The 17,653-nt window shown below is 37.8% G+C and overlaps 1 protein-coding gene across 1 annotated transcript in view; it reads right to left on the bottom strand.

The window, feature by feature from the left end:
- TMEM62 (transmembrane protein 62) overlaps window positions 1-17,653 on the bottom strand; it is a 46,488-nt gene that overhangs the window by 5,011 nt on the left and 23,824 nt on the right. The window contains exons 9-11 of the mRNA XM_011941125.1: window positions 12,101-12,214; window positions 7,564-7,648; window positions 579-683 (exon numbers count right to left, since the gene is read on the bottom strand). Coding sequence (XP_011796515.1) covers window positions 579-683; window positions 7,564-7,648; window positions 12,101-12,214 — 304 coding nt within the window. The remainder of the gene's footprint in view (window positions 1-578; window positions 684-7,563; window positions 7,649-12,100; window positions 12,215-17,653) is intronic.

Below are 17,653 nucleotides of genomic sequence, written 5' to 3'. Positions count from 1 at the left end.
TAAGCAAAATAGGCAAAATACCAATGGATAGATATATATACTTTTTTTTTTTTTTTTTGAGATGGCATCTTGCTGTGTTGCCCAGGCTGGATTTGACCTCCTGGGCTCAAGCAGTCCTCTCTCCTCAGCCCCCGAGTAGCTGGAACTACAGGCATGAGCCACCGTACCCACCTACCAGTGAATATTTTAATGAGGAAATAGATAATAAACACAGAAGATAAGTATAAATTCTGATAAAGGTAATGATGGAAATAAAATGTGTGATGAGATATAGACTAAAACTTTAAGACAGACAAAGGTTTCTCTAAGGAGGTGCTATTTCAGCTTCTATTATGTTTCTACACAAATACTAATTCTGTAGCAGTCTTCTCAGCACCCTTAAGTTAACTTGGTGTTAACTAAATGTCCTTTAAACATGTTAGGCACAAGCTTTATTTTCCAAAACCGTGTCCCAGAAAATGATTTATGAAGAATCCATGAGAGCCATTTGTTATACCCTCAAGAGTCTAATTCTGTTGTCAAAATTGTTAATATATTCCTTGGCAAAAATTCCCCACAATCTGTACTAATTTACTTACCCAGCACTGTATATAGTGTCAACAACAACACAGAATAGTAGAAGATGTTTATTTTGCTCAAGACATGAAGAGAAAATGAGGTCAGATTTATAAACCCTGAAGGTTCTAAAAAACATAAAATTGAAAAATTCAGTGAACACATGCAAAGTTCAGTTTCTTTATGACATTTTCTAGAAGACTTTCATGGGCTATCTACCGTATATTCAGCAAATCCTTTGTTAGATGGTAACTATAAAGATGACACCACTTTAAATTCAGAATTTGGCAGGAATCCTGGTGAGACAGTTCACTTAGAATTGCAGAAGGCAGAGTTCAAAGAAATGGTGTAGTTGTGAGACATTTTATATATATCATAAGATATATAATTGTTATACTTATATATATCACAATATATCAAACTCATATATGTGCACATATATGTACATATACATATACATACATATATAGATATATGTAATAACCGAAAACAATGGACACACCTACCAGAGCAGCATACTATTTTATCTTGTCTTTTTTTTTTTCTTCCTTTTTGTGGAGAATGGGGTCTCGCTATATTGCCCAGGCAGGTCTCAAACTCTCGGGCTCAAGCTATCCTCCCGCCTCTGCCTCCCTGAGAGCTAGGTTTGAAAGATAGTGGTTTGTTCAAAGGATGATCAAGTCTCTGCTTTCTATGGAATTTAGTGTCCAAAAATACAAACTTCAAAAAGGTGTATCAAAGTATTTCAAAAGTAAAAGAAATATCAAAATATCTTCATTCTAATCATAGAGATGAATAGCTGTCCAAATATAGTCCTTTCCTGTACATTATACAGTTCTTAACTCATAGCTAACCTCTTACTCCAATTGAAAGGTTTCCCTAAACTTTCCAAATTAGCATGCTTTTAAAATACAGTGACAAAGAGCCCAAGTGTAAGGGCTTGACTCAGAGAAGCTCCATTCTGCAGCCACAGTCTACAGTACCACGGATCCTCAGCCCCAGCCAGCCATGTCACCCATGCATGTGGCTGATCATAAACCAGTCAGCTGAGGACTATGAAAGGAAGCTCAGTGTACACTAAGCAATACTACTGGTAAAAAATATTTAAAGGACTAGTCCCAATGAAAGACAGTCCAATGTAAGTTAAATAAGTCATGTCTTTGTTAAAAGACCAGCACATTCATTTTATACTTATAACCTTGCTCAGCCTAACACTTAATTTTATGCCAAGCCTAATAATGCATGACCTTTCCTACTTTGTGTGTTACTCTCTCAGCTTCTTTTTTGTTCTAGTCTGTACTTCTCAAAGTATTAGCCTACATATTTAGATAGAATAATAATTATTTATTATTTTAAGAAATCCTTTAGCCTTAGAGGCAGCTATTCTTTAAATTTTAAGTAATTATTCTCCATTTTGGCTGCACATTAGAATAACCTAGGGGAACTTTTAGAAAATACTCATGCTTATATCTCTCCCTCCAGAGATTCTGATTTAATTTTCCTAGGGTAGAAGGAGATCTTAGGCAGCAACTCAGTGATTTTAAGCAGTCAGGATTGAGAAATACTGCTTTCGACAGAGCCGTGCTTCTCAGTCTTCACTGTACATTGGAATCATCTGGGGAGCTTTAAAAGGTACTGATGCTTAGGTCCCACCCTAGAGATTCTGATGTAATTGGTATAGAATGCTGTTGTAGCTATTGAAATTTCAGAAGTTCCCCCAGTGGATTCTAAGTTACAACCAAAATTGAAAAGTCTTATTTAAAGGAAAGAACTGACTTGGGGTCAGAAGCCTTGGGTTTGGAGTCTCTCCTCTATCTCTTATTAGCTATGAAACCTTGGACAATTTACATAACCTCCCCAAACCTTTGTTTTCTAATCTTTAAAATGGGGTCAATAGCACCTACCTCACAGGAATGTTTTAAGAATTAAGTGAAACAATGTAGTAAAATATGTTTCAAATTTAAATAACTATGTAAAGATACTGAGAGCCCCATATAAGAGGCTGGGGACCTGAAATATTTATTTATTTACATTATGTTCAGGAAAATACACATGTATAATAATGCTTCTTGAACTTTTTCATAGAATTTTTAAAATAAATATAAGCAGAAAAACATTCCGTAGGATGCGTACTGTACCTATTCAGTTAATCATGTTACTGTTTAATCACTACTACAGTACTCCCCTTCTCTATCATCAGTCCTTGATCCCAGGGATTTCATCCAAATTAAGAAGGAATCAGGAAAATTTGATCCAACAAGTATTTATTGTCTATTATGCACAAATTCGATGCTGGGGGCTGTGGGAAACAGAAGATAATTAGGAAGCAAGAGTGCCTACACTGAAGATGGGCACAATGGCTCACACCTGTAATCCCAGCTCTTTGGTAGTCTGAGGTGGGCGGATCCACCTGAGGTCAAGAGTTCGAGACCAGCCTAGCCAACATGGTGAAACCCCGTCTCTACTTAAAAAAAAAAAATTCAAAAATTCGCTGGGTGTGGTGGTGCATGTCTGTAGTACCAGCTACTTGGGAGGCTGAGGCAAGAGAATTGATTGAGAAGCCAGGTGGCAGAGATTGCAGTCAGCTGAGATCATACCACTGTACTCCAGCTTGGGGTTCACAGCGAGACTGTCAAAAAAAAAAAAAAAAAGAGTTCCTACATTGAGGAACTTAATCTGGTTAAGGAGAAAATGTATATACATTCGAAGTGGTTATATAAAGCAAAGTGGCTATCTAATTAAGTATAGAATTAATTGTGAGAAAGGACTATAGGGATTCAGATAAGCAAAAGCCCGTTAGGGCCTGGAATGGCTGGAGAAAACGGTATGACAAAAGAGGTCTTAAGGTAAGCCTTACGGGAGGCTAAGATTTAGATAAGTTTAGAAAAATATAAAGTAGGGATAATACTATGAGCAAAAGTACAGAAACAGAAATGAGCATGGTATGTATAGTGAATGGTGAAAAAGTATCTAGGCTAAAATACAGGTAACTGTTTGAAGACATGGCTAGTTAAATAAGAATAGATTGTGGAAGATTTTTAATGTCTTGCAGAGATGTCTGACCTTTATTCAGTGTGTTCTGGAAAGTCACTAAAGGCTTTTGCATACAGAAGTGATCTGTGGATGAGATGCCATGAGGAGGATAATTGGCTAATAATTAAGAGGATGAATTAGATAGAGAGACTGGATATAGGAGGAGGAATTAGGAGTCTATTCAGGAATCCAGAGAGGTGATACTGACATGGCACTGGTGACCTTTCAAAAGGAAAAGAAACATTTGAAGAAAGAATTAATGGGTTGTTTTGTTTTTTGTTTTGTTTTGTTTTGTTTTTTGAGACAGAGTCCCACTCTTTTGCCCAGGCTGGAGTGCAGTGGCGCAATCTTGGCTCACTGCAACCTCTGCCTCCCCAGTTCAAGTGATTCTCCTGCCTCAGTCTCCTGAGTAGCTGGGATTACAGGCATGTGCCACCATACCCGGCTATTTTTTTTAATTTTTTTTCTTTTTTGACAGGGTCTTGTTCTGTCACCCAGGCTGGAGTGCAGTGGTGTGATCTTGGCTCACTGCAAGCTCCGCCTTCCATGCCTGGCTATTTTTTGTAATTTTAGTAGAGTAAAGGTTTCACCAAGTTGGCCAGGGTGCTCTTGAACTCCTGACCTCAAGTGATCCACCCACCTCAGCCTCCCAAAGTACTGGGATTACAGGCATGAGCCACTGCACCTGACCTGAATTAATGGGTTTTAATAATATGTTCCCATTAGGCGTGAAGACTGATGATTACTAAAAAATGACTCGATTTTTAAGGTTAAAAACTGTAGTAAGGTCTTCCTGTAAGGTCTTTATTTTTGATAGTCTATATGCTTTTATTTTTTTTAATATCAGTATGTTATATGTGTATATTTTTCTATCAAAATATAGTGATTAACTCAAATGCCTGCAAGTTCATGTGACTTAAGTAAATCTTTCATAAATAACCTGACTTTAAATTTGTTGATAAAAATAGAAATGTCTTCAGAATTGTCAGCATACATTTTTGCCTGGGTTTACTGATCAGATAGTTTTGCATTTGTCTGTGCTAGATGTTTTAAGCTGCCAGGATTTGACCAAAAGGTTATAAAACTATATATTCAGCCTAAAATCAGAATGATCTTTATGTAAGTCTTTGATAAGTAAAACTAATATAGTTGATTTAATGAAAATAGCTGTCTTCAATTTTTGGCAAAATATTTATATAGTCAGCTTTAAGATTTTTACTTAGGTGAACACCTGAAATTCACATGCTGTAAAAATGATTAACAGAAAGATACCCTGACATAATGACTAACTCTATCTAATATCTTAGCTTTCATAAGTAATCTATGTGTAGTTAAAAAATAAATTAGATGAATGTAAATGTTATAAATTTATAAATGAACTTTTCATGTGATTTTTAAATCCTAAAGTTACATTATATTAAATTAATTAATAAATACTCATGAAATGTCTGAGTCATTTCTAAGTAAGATAAAATGCTGAAACATAAATTGCTAAACATTAGTATAAGTTTGTTCTTGGTTTCTTAAATTGTATAGAAAGGCAAAACATACTATTAGTAAATAGTAAATTCCACATTCAAAAATTGTTCCATAAAAAAATTGTTTTAGAGATTATAAACTATATATTCATAAGATGTTAATATATAACAGTTCAAAATTACTTACCTCCTGAGTAACTTAAAGCTTAAGGTTACTAAAAATTCAAAATTTTTATTAAGGCCGGGCACGGTGGCTCATGCCTGTAATCCCAGCACTTTGAGAGGCCGATGCGGGTGGATCACGAGGTCAGGAGATCAAGACCAACCTGGCTAACATGGTGAAACCCCGTCTCTACTAAAAATACAAAAAATTAGCCGGGTGTTGTGGCAGGTGCCTGTAGTCCCAGCTACTTGGGAGGCTGAGGCAGGAGAATGGTGTGAACCCAGGAGGCAGAGCTTGCAGTGAGCCAAGATTGGCGCCACTGCACTCCAGCCTGGGCAACAAAGCGAAACTCTGTCTCACACAAAAAACAAAAAACAAAAAAAAGATTGTATTAATATGAAACCAATAATTTTTATATGAGAAAGAATTTTGTGTGGTCTCAATATAAAGGAATAAAAAAATTTTAAGTAATTTTTTGTCTTACGGTAAAATAACTAGTTATTCCAATATAAAAGGGGGGAAAATATAGGACAAAGACTAGGAGTTTAGGAGCATAATGGAAGGTCTAAGCAAGTTGTGGAAGGTTTATGAAGGATGGGTCCTGTAATGGAAGTTTTATATCATCAGGATGGTTGGAATTTGAAGGGAACTTTTTTTTTTTTTTTTAAGGACAGAGTCTCACTCTGTTGCCCAAGCTGGAGTGCAGCGATGTGATCTCGGCTCACTGCAGCCTCTGCCTCCCGAGTTCAAGCAATTCTCATGCCTCAGCCTCCCGAGTAGCTAGGACTACAGGTGTGTGCCATCATGCCTGGCTGATTTTTGTATTTTTAGTAGAGACGAGGTTTCACCATGTCAGCCAGGCTGGTCTCAAACTCCTGATCTCCTGTGATCTGCCCACCTCGGCCTCCCAACGTGTTGAGATTACAGATGTGAGCCGCCACGCCCAGCCACAAGAGGTTTTGACTTAATTCTGAAATCTGTTTCTTTAAAATTTAATTTTCAAGCATCTTCTGAATGGCAGCTTTAAAGTTTATAGACCAATGTTTTCCTCCAATATAACTTGATTCTGTACTCTTGGCTTTTCTTGATGTTTCTGAATTGTCCATATAACCAGGAAATTTCCCATGCTTTTTCTAAAAGCCCTGTATTCCCCTGCTCAAGGTACTAGTTTTCTTGTTTATGTCCCTCTATAATATAGTGTATACATATAACCTTGGACGCATGCTCGTCCTATGTCTGATTATATTTAAATATCTTTCCATCAGGTTTCACTTCCAGGTTATCTAAATAGGCTTCCCCTAAGGAGGAGCAATCACACTTCAGGAAGGTTTTTTTTCTTTACTTTTTTGGGAACTGAACTAAGAAACAAAGATTTTATATTTTATCAAGACAATTTCCTATGTTTCATATTATCCTTATTAGCTTTTTTAAAAATATTTCTTAGGAAAACTGAGCTTTGAAAGGTTTTTGTTTGTTTACAGCCACAGAACTTTCTGTATTGTTTTTGAAGTCTTTTAATTGTCACTCTGTTTAAGTGAGTGACTATGACTTCACGATGACATCTATTCCTATTCTGACCAAGTGTTTTAAACCTTTTGACATCTTTGGCATGCCTACCAACGATCAATTTACAAATTAAGTCTTTTTTGACCCTGAACTAATTTTGGGATGTCTCTTGGCCAAGGGGACCCCAAAGAAACCTTAAAAATTGAGTTCTCAGCCATGATAGAAAGGGAGGTTGGACATACCTTGTCATACTCCCTCCCTTTTAGAGTTTGGGCACAACAACAGACCATCATTAATGTTAAAATAGAGATCATAAGACTGACAAAACAGACTCTGTCACAATAAGATACCAAATTATAAACAAGATCTAATGCCTGCAGGACATTAATCTTGCTAAACAGGTCATTTTTCACCCAGCATATTGTGGCTGACATAACATCCTTATCTTAACGTAAACATTCCTTTCTGCTGACAACAAGTTTTAGACTGAGCCGCAGTCCTGTAACCAATTGCAAATTAAAGAATCTCTGAATCCCCGTATAACCTGTGAGTCCCCACTTCAAGATATCCCAACTTTTGGGGCCGAAGCAATGCATACCTTCCGTGTATTGATCTATGTCTTTTCCTATAACTCCTGCCTCCATAAAATGTACAAATCCCAACGTAATCCAACTGCCTCAGGACCATTTACTCAAGGCTTCTTGAGTGTGTGTTTTCCCTGGGCCATAGTCATTCATACTGGCTCAGAATAAACCTCTTTAAAATATTTTATGGAGTTTGGTTTTTCCATGAACAAGGCTTATAGGAATAAAAGGAACCATAACTAACCTTTAAGCTCTGGGTATCCTCGACATCTAAATGTGATGAGAATGGTGAGCTGGCTCAGCACAATTAGCACAAAAAGGACCCGGGCCTGCAGGGAAATAGATGTTAATGTGAAATAGATACATGGGTACACTTTCAGTTAAGATTTTTAAAGTGGCCTTATTAACAAAAATGGAAATGGCATCTGTGATACTGTGATATAAGAAATACATATTTTGGTCTTTGTCCCCACTGGTCAGAGCTCCTAAAATCCTTGTAATTTTCTAAGTGATAGCAGCGATAGGAGCATATTATTATAACATTTGGATTTTGTCTCTGGCTCCTGAAACAGCTCTAGAGTGATAAAGTAAAAGGAATACCTATTGTTATTCATAACAAGCCCCTTTTGGAGGAGGTATAGCAAGATGGCCAAATAGAACCCTCCAGCAATCATCCACCCCTTCCCCCTCAGAACACCAAATTGAGCCGGGCGCGGTGGCTCAAGCCTGTAATCCCAGCACTTTGGGAGGCTGAGACGGGCGGATCACAAGGTCAGGAGATAGAGACCATCCTGGCTAACATGGTGAAACCCCGTCTCTACTAAAAAATACAAAAAACTAGCCGGGCGAGGTGGCAGGCGCCTGTAGTCCCAGCTACTCAGGAGGCAGAGGCAGGAGAATGGCGTAAACCCGGGAGGCGGACCTTGGAGTGAGCTGAGATCTGGCCACTGCACTCCAGCCTGGGTGACAGAGCGAGACTCCGTCTCAAAAAAAAAAAAAAAAAAAAAAAAGAACACCAAATTGAACAACTATCCCCACAAGAAAGCACTTTCATAAGAACCAAAAATCAGATGAGTGATCACAGTACCTGGTTTTAACATCGTATCAAGGAAAGAGGCACTAAAAAGGCTAGACAATACAGTACCTCATTGCCTACACCACCCTTCCCCCATTCTGTGGCGGAGATCATCTGGGCACTTGTGGGAGAGCGCAAAATGACGTGGGACTTTGCGTTGGAACTCAGTGCTGTCACAGGGGAACACAACACAGGGCAGAATTCTGCCAGCACCCACAGAGGGAGCATTTAAGCTGGCCCTTGCCAGAGGGGAATCCTCTGCCCCAGTGGTAGGAACCTGAGTTCCAGCTACCTCCAGCATCAGCTGACTAAACAAGTGCCCTGGGGTCCTGAATAAACTTGAAAGGCAGTCAAGTCACAAGGACTGCAGTCCTTGGGCAAATCTGGGTACTACGCTGGGCTCAGAGCCAGTGGAAATGGAGTGCACATGACCCTGTGAGACACCAGTTGTGGTGGCCAGGGGAGTACTTGTGTCACCCATCCCCCAACTCTCCAGGCAGTACAGCTCCAGGAGAGACTCCTTCCTCTTGTGGAAAGAAGAGAGAAAAGTAAAGAGGACTTTGTTTTGCCACCTGGATACCAGCTCAGCCACAGTAAAATAAAGCACCAGGCAGATTCCTGAAGCCCCTGAGTCCAGGCCCTCACTCCTGGATGGCATTTCTAGACTCAGCCTGGGCCAGAAGAGAACCTGCTGTGTTGAAGAGAAAGACCACGTCCTGGCAAGATGCACCATCTGCTGACTAAAGAGCCCCTGGGCCTTGAATAAACATCAGAATAAACAATCAACCAAGCAGTAGTCACCACAGACCTTGGACAAGACCCAGTACTATGGTGAATTCAGGTGTGACCCAGAACGGTACAAACCGTGGTCACCTCTACCACATATCCAGGCAGGCCAGCAAAGAGAGAGAGAGGCTCCTTCTGCTTGGGGAAAAGTGAGGAAAGAACACAAAAGACTGCCTGGTAATCAAGAGAATTCTCCCAATTCTTACCCAAGCCCATCAAGCGCATGTAAGGCTGCAAGAGTTGCAGCATTACTGGGCCTGGGGCGCCCCCTCGTACAGATACAGCTGCAGTGACCAAAGGCTTAGATCATAACCCTCAATTGTCTTTGAATACCTGGAAAGCCTCCTCAAGGAGGATGAGTACAAACAAGCTCAGACTACAAAAATTAGAATAAATACCTAACTCTTCAAGGCCCAGACATTGACAAACATCCACAAGCCTCAAGAACATCCAGGAAAACATGACCTCACCAAATGAACTAAATAAGGCACCAGTGATCATTCCTGGAGTGACAGAGATATGTGAACTTTCAAACAGAATTCAGAATAGCTATTTTGAGGAAGCTCAATGAACTACATGAAAACGCAGAAATGGAATTCAGATTCCTATCACAGAAATTTATTTACTTATTTATTTTTATTTTATTTTATTTATTTATTTATTTATTTATTTGAGACGAGTCTTGCTCTGTCGCCCAGGCTGGAGTGCAGTGGCACAATCTTGGCTCACTACAAGCTCCGCTTCCTGGGTTCATGCCATTCTCCTGCCTCAGCCTTCCGAGTAGCTGGGATTACAGGCGCCCGCCTCCACACCTGGTTACTTTTTGTATTTTTAGTAGAGACGGGGTTTCACCGTGTTAGCCAAGATGGTCTCAATCTCCCGACCTCGTGATCTGCCCACATCGGCCTCCCAAAGTGCTGGAATTACAGGGGTGAGCCACCGCACCTGGCCTCTTATCACAGAAATTTAATGAAGACATTACAATAATTTTTCAAAATCAAGCAGAAATTCTGAAGCTGAAAGATTAAATTAGCAAACTGACAAATGCATCAGAGTTTCTCAAGGGCAGAACTGATCAAGTAGAAGAAAGAATTAGTGCACTTAAAGACCATCTATATGAAAATACACAGTCAGAGGAGAAAAAAAGGAAAAAAAAAAAAAGAATGAAGCACACCTACAAGATCTAGAAAACAGCCTCAACAGGACAAATCTAAGAGTTATTTGCCTTAAAGAGGAGGTACAGAGAGAGATCAGAGTAGGAAGTTTATTCAAAAAAATAATAATAGAGAACTTTTTTAACCTAAAGAAATATATCAATATTCAGGTACAAGAAGGTCATAGAACACCAAGAAGTTTTAACCCAAATAAGACTACCTCATGGCATTGACTAACCAAATTCCCAAAGGTCAATGATAAGGAAAGGATCTTAAAAGCAACAAGAGAAAAGAAACAAATAACATACAAAGAAGCTCCAACATGTCTGGCAGCAGACTTCTCAGTGGAAACCTTAAGCCTAGGAGAAAGTGGCGTGACACATTCAGAAGGAAAATAAATTTACCTTACAATATTATGTCCAGCAAAAATATCCTTCCAATATGAGGAAGAAATAAAGACTTTCCCAAACAAATAAAAGCTGAGGGATTTCATCAACACCAGACCTGCCCTATAAGAAATGCTAAAGCAAGTTCTTCAATCTGAAAGAAAAGGATGTTAATGAGCAATGAGAAGGCTGGGCACAGTGATTCATGCCTGTAATTCCAACATTTTGGGAGGCCGAGGCAGGAGGATGGCTTGAAGTTGGGAGTTCAAGACCAGCCTAGGCAACAAAGTAAGACCCCGTCTCTACAAAAAAAATGTAAAAATTAGCTGGTTGTATTGGCATGTGCCTCTGGTCTCAGCTACTTGGGAGGACCCCATAAAAAAAAAAAAAAATCAGTCTTTGCACTCCAGCCTGGGAAACAAGAGCAAAACTCTGTCTCCAAAAAAAAAAAATTATATATATGTGTGTATACATATATACATGTGTATATGTGTGTGTATATATACATACATGTGTGTATAAGAGTGAAAAATAGAGTATCATAATGACAAATACAATGGTTATAATGGATAGTATGATAAAAGAAAGATGTGTGGTTGATTTCACTTTATCTATTTCTAAATTTTCCATGTTTTCTACACTGAGCACATATTATTGATGTGGGAAGAAATATTCTTTAAAAAGCCTTAACCCAAGTTAGCATAGTCCCTATAATTCCCTTAGTTATCCTGATTTTATAGCATCCTGATTTTATAGCATCATTAGTTATAATTCCCTTAGATATTATAACTAATATCCTTAGTTATAATTCCCTTAGTTATCCTGGTTTTATAGCATCCCGAATGACTCATCCATGCCTCTGCTTCTTTAAATTCAAATCAAATCAACTTAAAAGCATTTTATTCTTCTAGACAAATAACTAAACTTTAATTTTATAAGATTCAACTTTCTTGTCATATGATCATAGTAGTCCCACTTTATCCACAGGGGATACATTCCAAGTCCCCCCCCCACTGGATGCCTGAAAACACAGATAGCACTGAACCCTATATATATTATGTTTTTTCCTATAAATACATACCTATGATAAAGTTTAATTAATAAATTAGGCACAGTAGATCAACAACAATAATAAAATAGAACAATTATAACAATATACTATAATAAAGGTTACAGGTCTCTATAATAAAGAGACAGGACTATGGTCTCTGTCTCTCAAAATATCTTATTATATATAATACTTTCAGACCATGGATGACCTTGGGTAACTGAAACCGTGGAAAGTGAAACCACGGATAAGGGAGGACTACTGCATATTATTTAGGACTCTGCATTTACCAAATCCAGTAACATATGCAATGTTTAATTGAATGCACTTACCATGATGTAGTGATCAGTACGAAGAATAAATGAGGCCAGGGGATCAAAACTAAGATGATTATTCTCTTGAGCAGAAAATATGTGGTGAACACTCTTACTTCTTCCAGCAGAATCCTAGTAATAACCACAGAAGAAAAGTAACTTTCATGTACATGGAAATATTTATAATGTTCTAAATTATAATAGGAATAGGTTTCTAATAACTACACTTTGTTGTTGTTGTTTTCCAAGGTTTCTGTCTGTTGTCCAGGCTGGCGTGCAGTGGTGCAATCATAGCTCACTGCAGCTTTCATCTCCTGTGGTCAAGTGATCTTTCTGATTCAGCTGCGAGACTATAGGCACACACCACTATGCTTGGCTAATATTTAAATTTAGTTTAGAGATGGGGTCTTGCTATGTTGCCCAAGCTGGTCTTGAACTCCTGGCCTCAAGCAATCTTCCTGCATTGGCCTCCCAAAGTGCTGGCCTTATAAGTACTTTTAATAATATTTCTTAGGCCAGGTGAACTGGCTCATGCCTATAATCCCAGTACTTTGGGAGGCAGAGGCAGGCAGATCACATGAGGCCAGGAATTCGAGACCAGCCTGGTCAACATAGTGAAACCCCATCTCTACTAAAAATGCAAAAAATTAGCCAGGCGTGGTGGTATGCACCTGTAATCCTAGCTACTCAGGTGGCTGAGGCAGGAGAATTTCTTGAACCCAGGAAGCAGAGCTTGAAGTGAGCCGAGATTGCACCACTGCACTCCAGCCTGGGTGACAGAGTGAGACTCTGTCAAAAAAAGAAAAAAAGAAAAAATGTTTAAAACCTATAATTCTACATTTAAACAGGAAATATTAGCAGGCACTCGCAACATATTTTCCCTTTAAAAAAAGTCTGTATTTCCCTCGGTTCCCTAAAAAGGCCTAGAAATAACAACAAAGCTAACAGTACTGAGCTAGCTAGGCTGGTGCCCAGATTATGGTCTCAAAATAGCATTTCTCACTACAAGAAACCAGTGCTCTTTAGGGAAATAGCTCATTCCAGTTCTTGAATAGGAAGTGCACAAGAAGAGATACCTGCACTCCCGTGTTTGCTGTAGCACTGTTCACAATAATATTTGGAAGCAACCTAAGTGTCCATCAACAGATGAATGGATAAAGAAAATGAGGTATATATACATAATAGGGTACTATTCAGCCATTAAAAATGAATAAGATCCTGTCATTTGCAACAACATGGATGGAACTGGAGATCACTATGGTAAGTAAAATAAGCCAGGGACAGAAAGACAAACATCACATGTTCTCACTTGTGGGATCCAAATATCAAAACAATTGAACTCATGGACACAGAGAGTAGAAGGATGGTTACCAGAGGCTGGAAAGGGTAGTAAGGGGGCAGTGGGAGGGAGGTGGGGATGGTTAATCGGTACAAAAAACATAGATGGAAAGAACAAATAAGACCTACTATTTGATAGCACAACAGAGTGACTAGAGCCAATAACTTAATTGTACTTTTAAAAATAACTAAGAGAGTGTTATTGGACTGTTTGTAAAACAAGGAGGAATGCTTGAGAGGATGACTACTCCATTTTCAATGATGTGATTATTATGCATTGCATGCCTGTATCAAAACACCTCATGTAACCCATAGATAAACACACCTACTATGTACTCACAGAAAGTAAAACTTTAAAAAAAATTTTTAAAGAAAAAAGTGCATAAGAAAAGCTTGGAATATCTTATCAAATCAGAAAGTAAGAAAATGAACAAAGACTACTGGGATTGTGTCAAAGGGCTTAGTAGTCAACATGAAGAGCCTCTCACTAGCCAAAGGTGGAACAATTTGAGCATGGAAAAGAATAAATGCAATGGACTGAAATACATCAAGTATGTTTTCATACATCAATATGTTTTTTAAACTTTGAATTTATAATAAGTGTAAAAGACTCAGTCATCTTTGGCAGATACTAAAGAACCAACTCATTATTCTGAAAACCGGTTTAGTAAAGGGGCAATGGGGAAAGAAGAATTTATTTTGCATTTCCTGTGTGAACTCTATATCTGGGTACCAAATAGATGAGATAATTTTTTTCTTCATAGGACTGTTCTAATTAATATTCCTATAATAAGAAAAGAAAATTTGAATATCACCATTTTAGAACTCTAATGAAAAAAATGGATTTAGGTAAGTATCATCAATTGCTACTAAAATCCCTTAGGTGAAAAGCTAATGGAGGGATGAGCCAGCAGTGTGCTGGAGCTGGCTTGACTGCTCACAAGAGCCAACTGTTAAGTTTTCAGCAATTTTGCAGGCCACTTAGTATGGCATTTGTAGTTAAAAATCAGCCATGGTAGAAATATTTATATTATGGGAATTGGTACAAATCAGGGAAATGCTACAAATCAGGATCCCCTCTCCTTGACCCCTGTAACTTGCCCCAAGCTGGTTGCTAAATATTTACCAGCACACCAGTGGATAAGGCTACCAAAAGCTGAATACACTGATCCATCTTAACATTACAGAAAGAGAGACAACCAAATATTATGGGTATCCTGTTAAAAGCATAAAAAAACAGATAAAGTACTTTTGCCAAAAAATAAACAGATGTAAATCTGATGAAACTTCTAAATCTAACTACCAATCATAGAAACTAAGGGGGAAGGGGACAGAGGAACATGTATCACAGGGATGTAAACAGCAAAAATCCAGAAAACAGGGAACTCCACAGGACCAAAGATTCAGTTTCCAAAACAAATAAATTTTAAGGGGAAAAAAAAGAGGGGGGAGGTAAGGGAGGCAATCTACATAGTAAAAAAGACAAAAGAGACAAGCCAGTTAAATGGAATTCATGAGTCTTGATTGGATTCCGATTTGAACCAACCAAATGAAAATGTACATATCTATTTATGTATATTTCTGTCTATCTATCTATGTGACATATTGGGATAACCGAACATTAGCTGGGTAGTTTGGTATTACAGAATTACTGTTAGTCTTCCAAGTATGATATGGTATCATGGTTAAGTTTTTTAAAAATAGTCCTTATCCTTTCATTTTTTTTGAGATGGAGTCTTGCTCTGTCACCCAGGCCCGGATACTTTTTTGTATTTTTTAGTAAAGACGGGGTTTCACCGTGTTAGCCAGGTTGGTCTCGATCTCCTGACCTCGTGATCTGCCCGCCTTAGCTTCCAAAGTGCTGGGATTACAGGCGTGAGCCACCATGCCCGGCCAAAATAGTCCTTATCGTTTACTGATACATATTGACATATTTACATATGAAATGACATCATTGTACAGGGAGGGAAGATAGGGATAAAGAAGGAACAAGACTGATCATGTGTTGATAATTGTTGAGATTGGCTGATGGAAATATGGGAGTTCATTATAATATTATCTCTTTTGTAAATTTTCCCATTATAAAAAACTTTTAAAATAACAATAAGAACTTACATTTGTGTTTTTTAAGCTTTGATTGCTCAAAATGTGCTTATGTTAAATTATGTTATTGTTTTAAAGCAGGAATCTATATTTCTCTAACACTTGAGATTAGAACTTTCTAGGGTCTACTCTTTAAATTGGCAAAGTAGGCACAATAATCTTAAACTACAGGTACTCAAACTTCAGTGGACATCAGAATCACTTGGAGAGATTGTTAAACTAGATTGCTGGGTCCTATCTCCAAAGTTTCTGATTCAGTAGGTTTTGGATGGGACCTAAGAATTTCCATTTCTAACAAGTTCCCAGATGATATTGATGACACTAGCCCAGGACCCACATTGAAAATTGATTTAAAGGTCTAGTTGCTACTAGACTGCAGGGAATCTATAGATAGTCAATAAATACAATGAGTAGGTAAAATATTAGATAATAAACACATGTCTTCTCCTACAGATTTTGAGTTTCAAATCTGACTCATCTATAGTTTACTGTATTTAAAAGGACAGAACTTTCCCACGAACAAACAAGGGGACGAGGTTCCCTATTTAATACTCAGTAGGTTGTTTAAAGTTATACATATAAGAAAACAGAAAACAGATCAGTCCTTGCCTGAGATTGAGGATGTAAGGAAAACAGATTGCAAAGGATATAAGAGAACTTTTGAGGGAAATGTATCATATTGCTTGTAGGCGATGACTTCAAGGATGTATACATATGTCAAAACTCATCAAATTGTATACTTTAAATATACAGGGTTTATTATGTTATTATGTAAAAATTATACCTCCATACCTTTGTAAGAAATGTTAAACATACAAAAAGTATGTGATTTTACATTTTTATTAAGGATTCAACTAAGCAGTCAGAAATGTTTCAAGGAATGTAAGCTATGTTTTTTTTTCTTCATAAAGCTACAGAAGTTGTACGTATATCTTATTTAAAAAATAATACACTGGGGTTCTGAGGTACTCCAGACTGTAGTAACTGTAAAGACAGGGAATAATTTATTCTAGGTGCACATGAACCTTCACGTCTCTTTAAAATGATCCAACTTCTAGTATGAGAGACCTTAAGGGTTCATCCCCAGCCATCTCTCCTACTTCTTCCGTAAGTTTTTTCTTCCTTCTACACAGAACATTTTAAAGATGGGTGGCATAGCAGAGTGTCTTCTCTTGTGCAGATGTACAAGTTTCTCCATTTACAAACCAAGGGTAAAACTGCCCACGACAAAGGATTGTTTTGCGGACTAAGTGAATAATTCTAAGTGCCTAGCATCTCCTTAGAGGGAGCTCAGTAAATAGTTTCTTCCTGCTCAACCTGTTTCTGTAGGGGGGATAAAAAAGATAATGAAAATAACTACATATGTTTTCTGAAAAATTATTTGGTGTTTCAAATTAAGTCTTAATATTAGAAGATTAAAAAAAAGAAGATTAAATAGTTAAAAACTGTCATCAAATCACAGTTGCAGAAATTGACAGTTGTGCGTGTGTGTGTGTGTGTGTGTGTGTGTGTGTTTAAGAAACTAATTTCTGAGCACAGCTTATTGTCTTAAGAGTTTAATGAAACTGCTTTATTTTGGTAATGATTATTACTTTCTACTCTGGCAGGTGCTAATAAATTAAATGCCCTAAATTGAATCAGAATAAGAAAAGGCAAACTGGTACTGCATATGCTAACGATGCTTATTCCCCTTAACAAAAAAGTGCCTTTGATGCGTTGGAAATTCTGTGTCCTCAAGCTTTCAAATAATGACACAATTGTCTTATAATTAGAGACAGCAATCAAAGACATGGAAACATAATACATGTTTCTGACTTATTCTATTACCCTTGGGTATACTGGAGAATTTGCCCCTATTATGAAAGGATTCTGGGCAAAGTTGGAAGAAAACAAAATAATGATTTCCTGGGGTTAAAAAAAGGGAGTCTATGGCCACTCCTCTTCTCCTCTGCCTAGTTTTTAATCTAATATTAGAATTATTCCTGAGTGCCCATTTTCAGAATATACTAAATACAGTGTATTCAATTTTTTTTTTTTTTTTTGAGATAGGGTCTCGCTGTGTCACTCAGGCTAGAGTGCACTGGCACAATCAGAGCTCACTATAACCTTGAACTCCTGGGCTCAAGCAAT

Source organism: Colobus angolensis, unplaced genomic scaffold, assembly GCF_000951035.1.
Source record: "Colobus angolensis palliatus isolate OR3802 unplaced genomic scaffold, Cang.pa_1.0 Scaffold199, whole genome shotgun sequence".
Classification (NCBI taxonomy): Eukaryota; Metazoa; Chordata; class Mammalia; order Primates; family Cercopithecidae; genus Colobus; species Colobus angolensis.
This window is presented reverse-complemented; position numbering and strand designations above follow the sequence as displayed.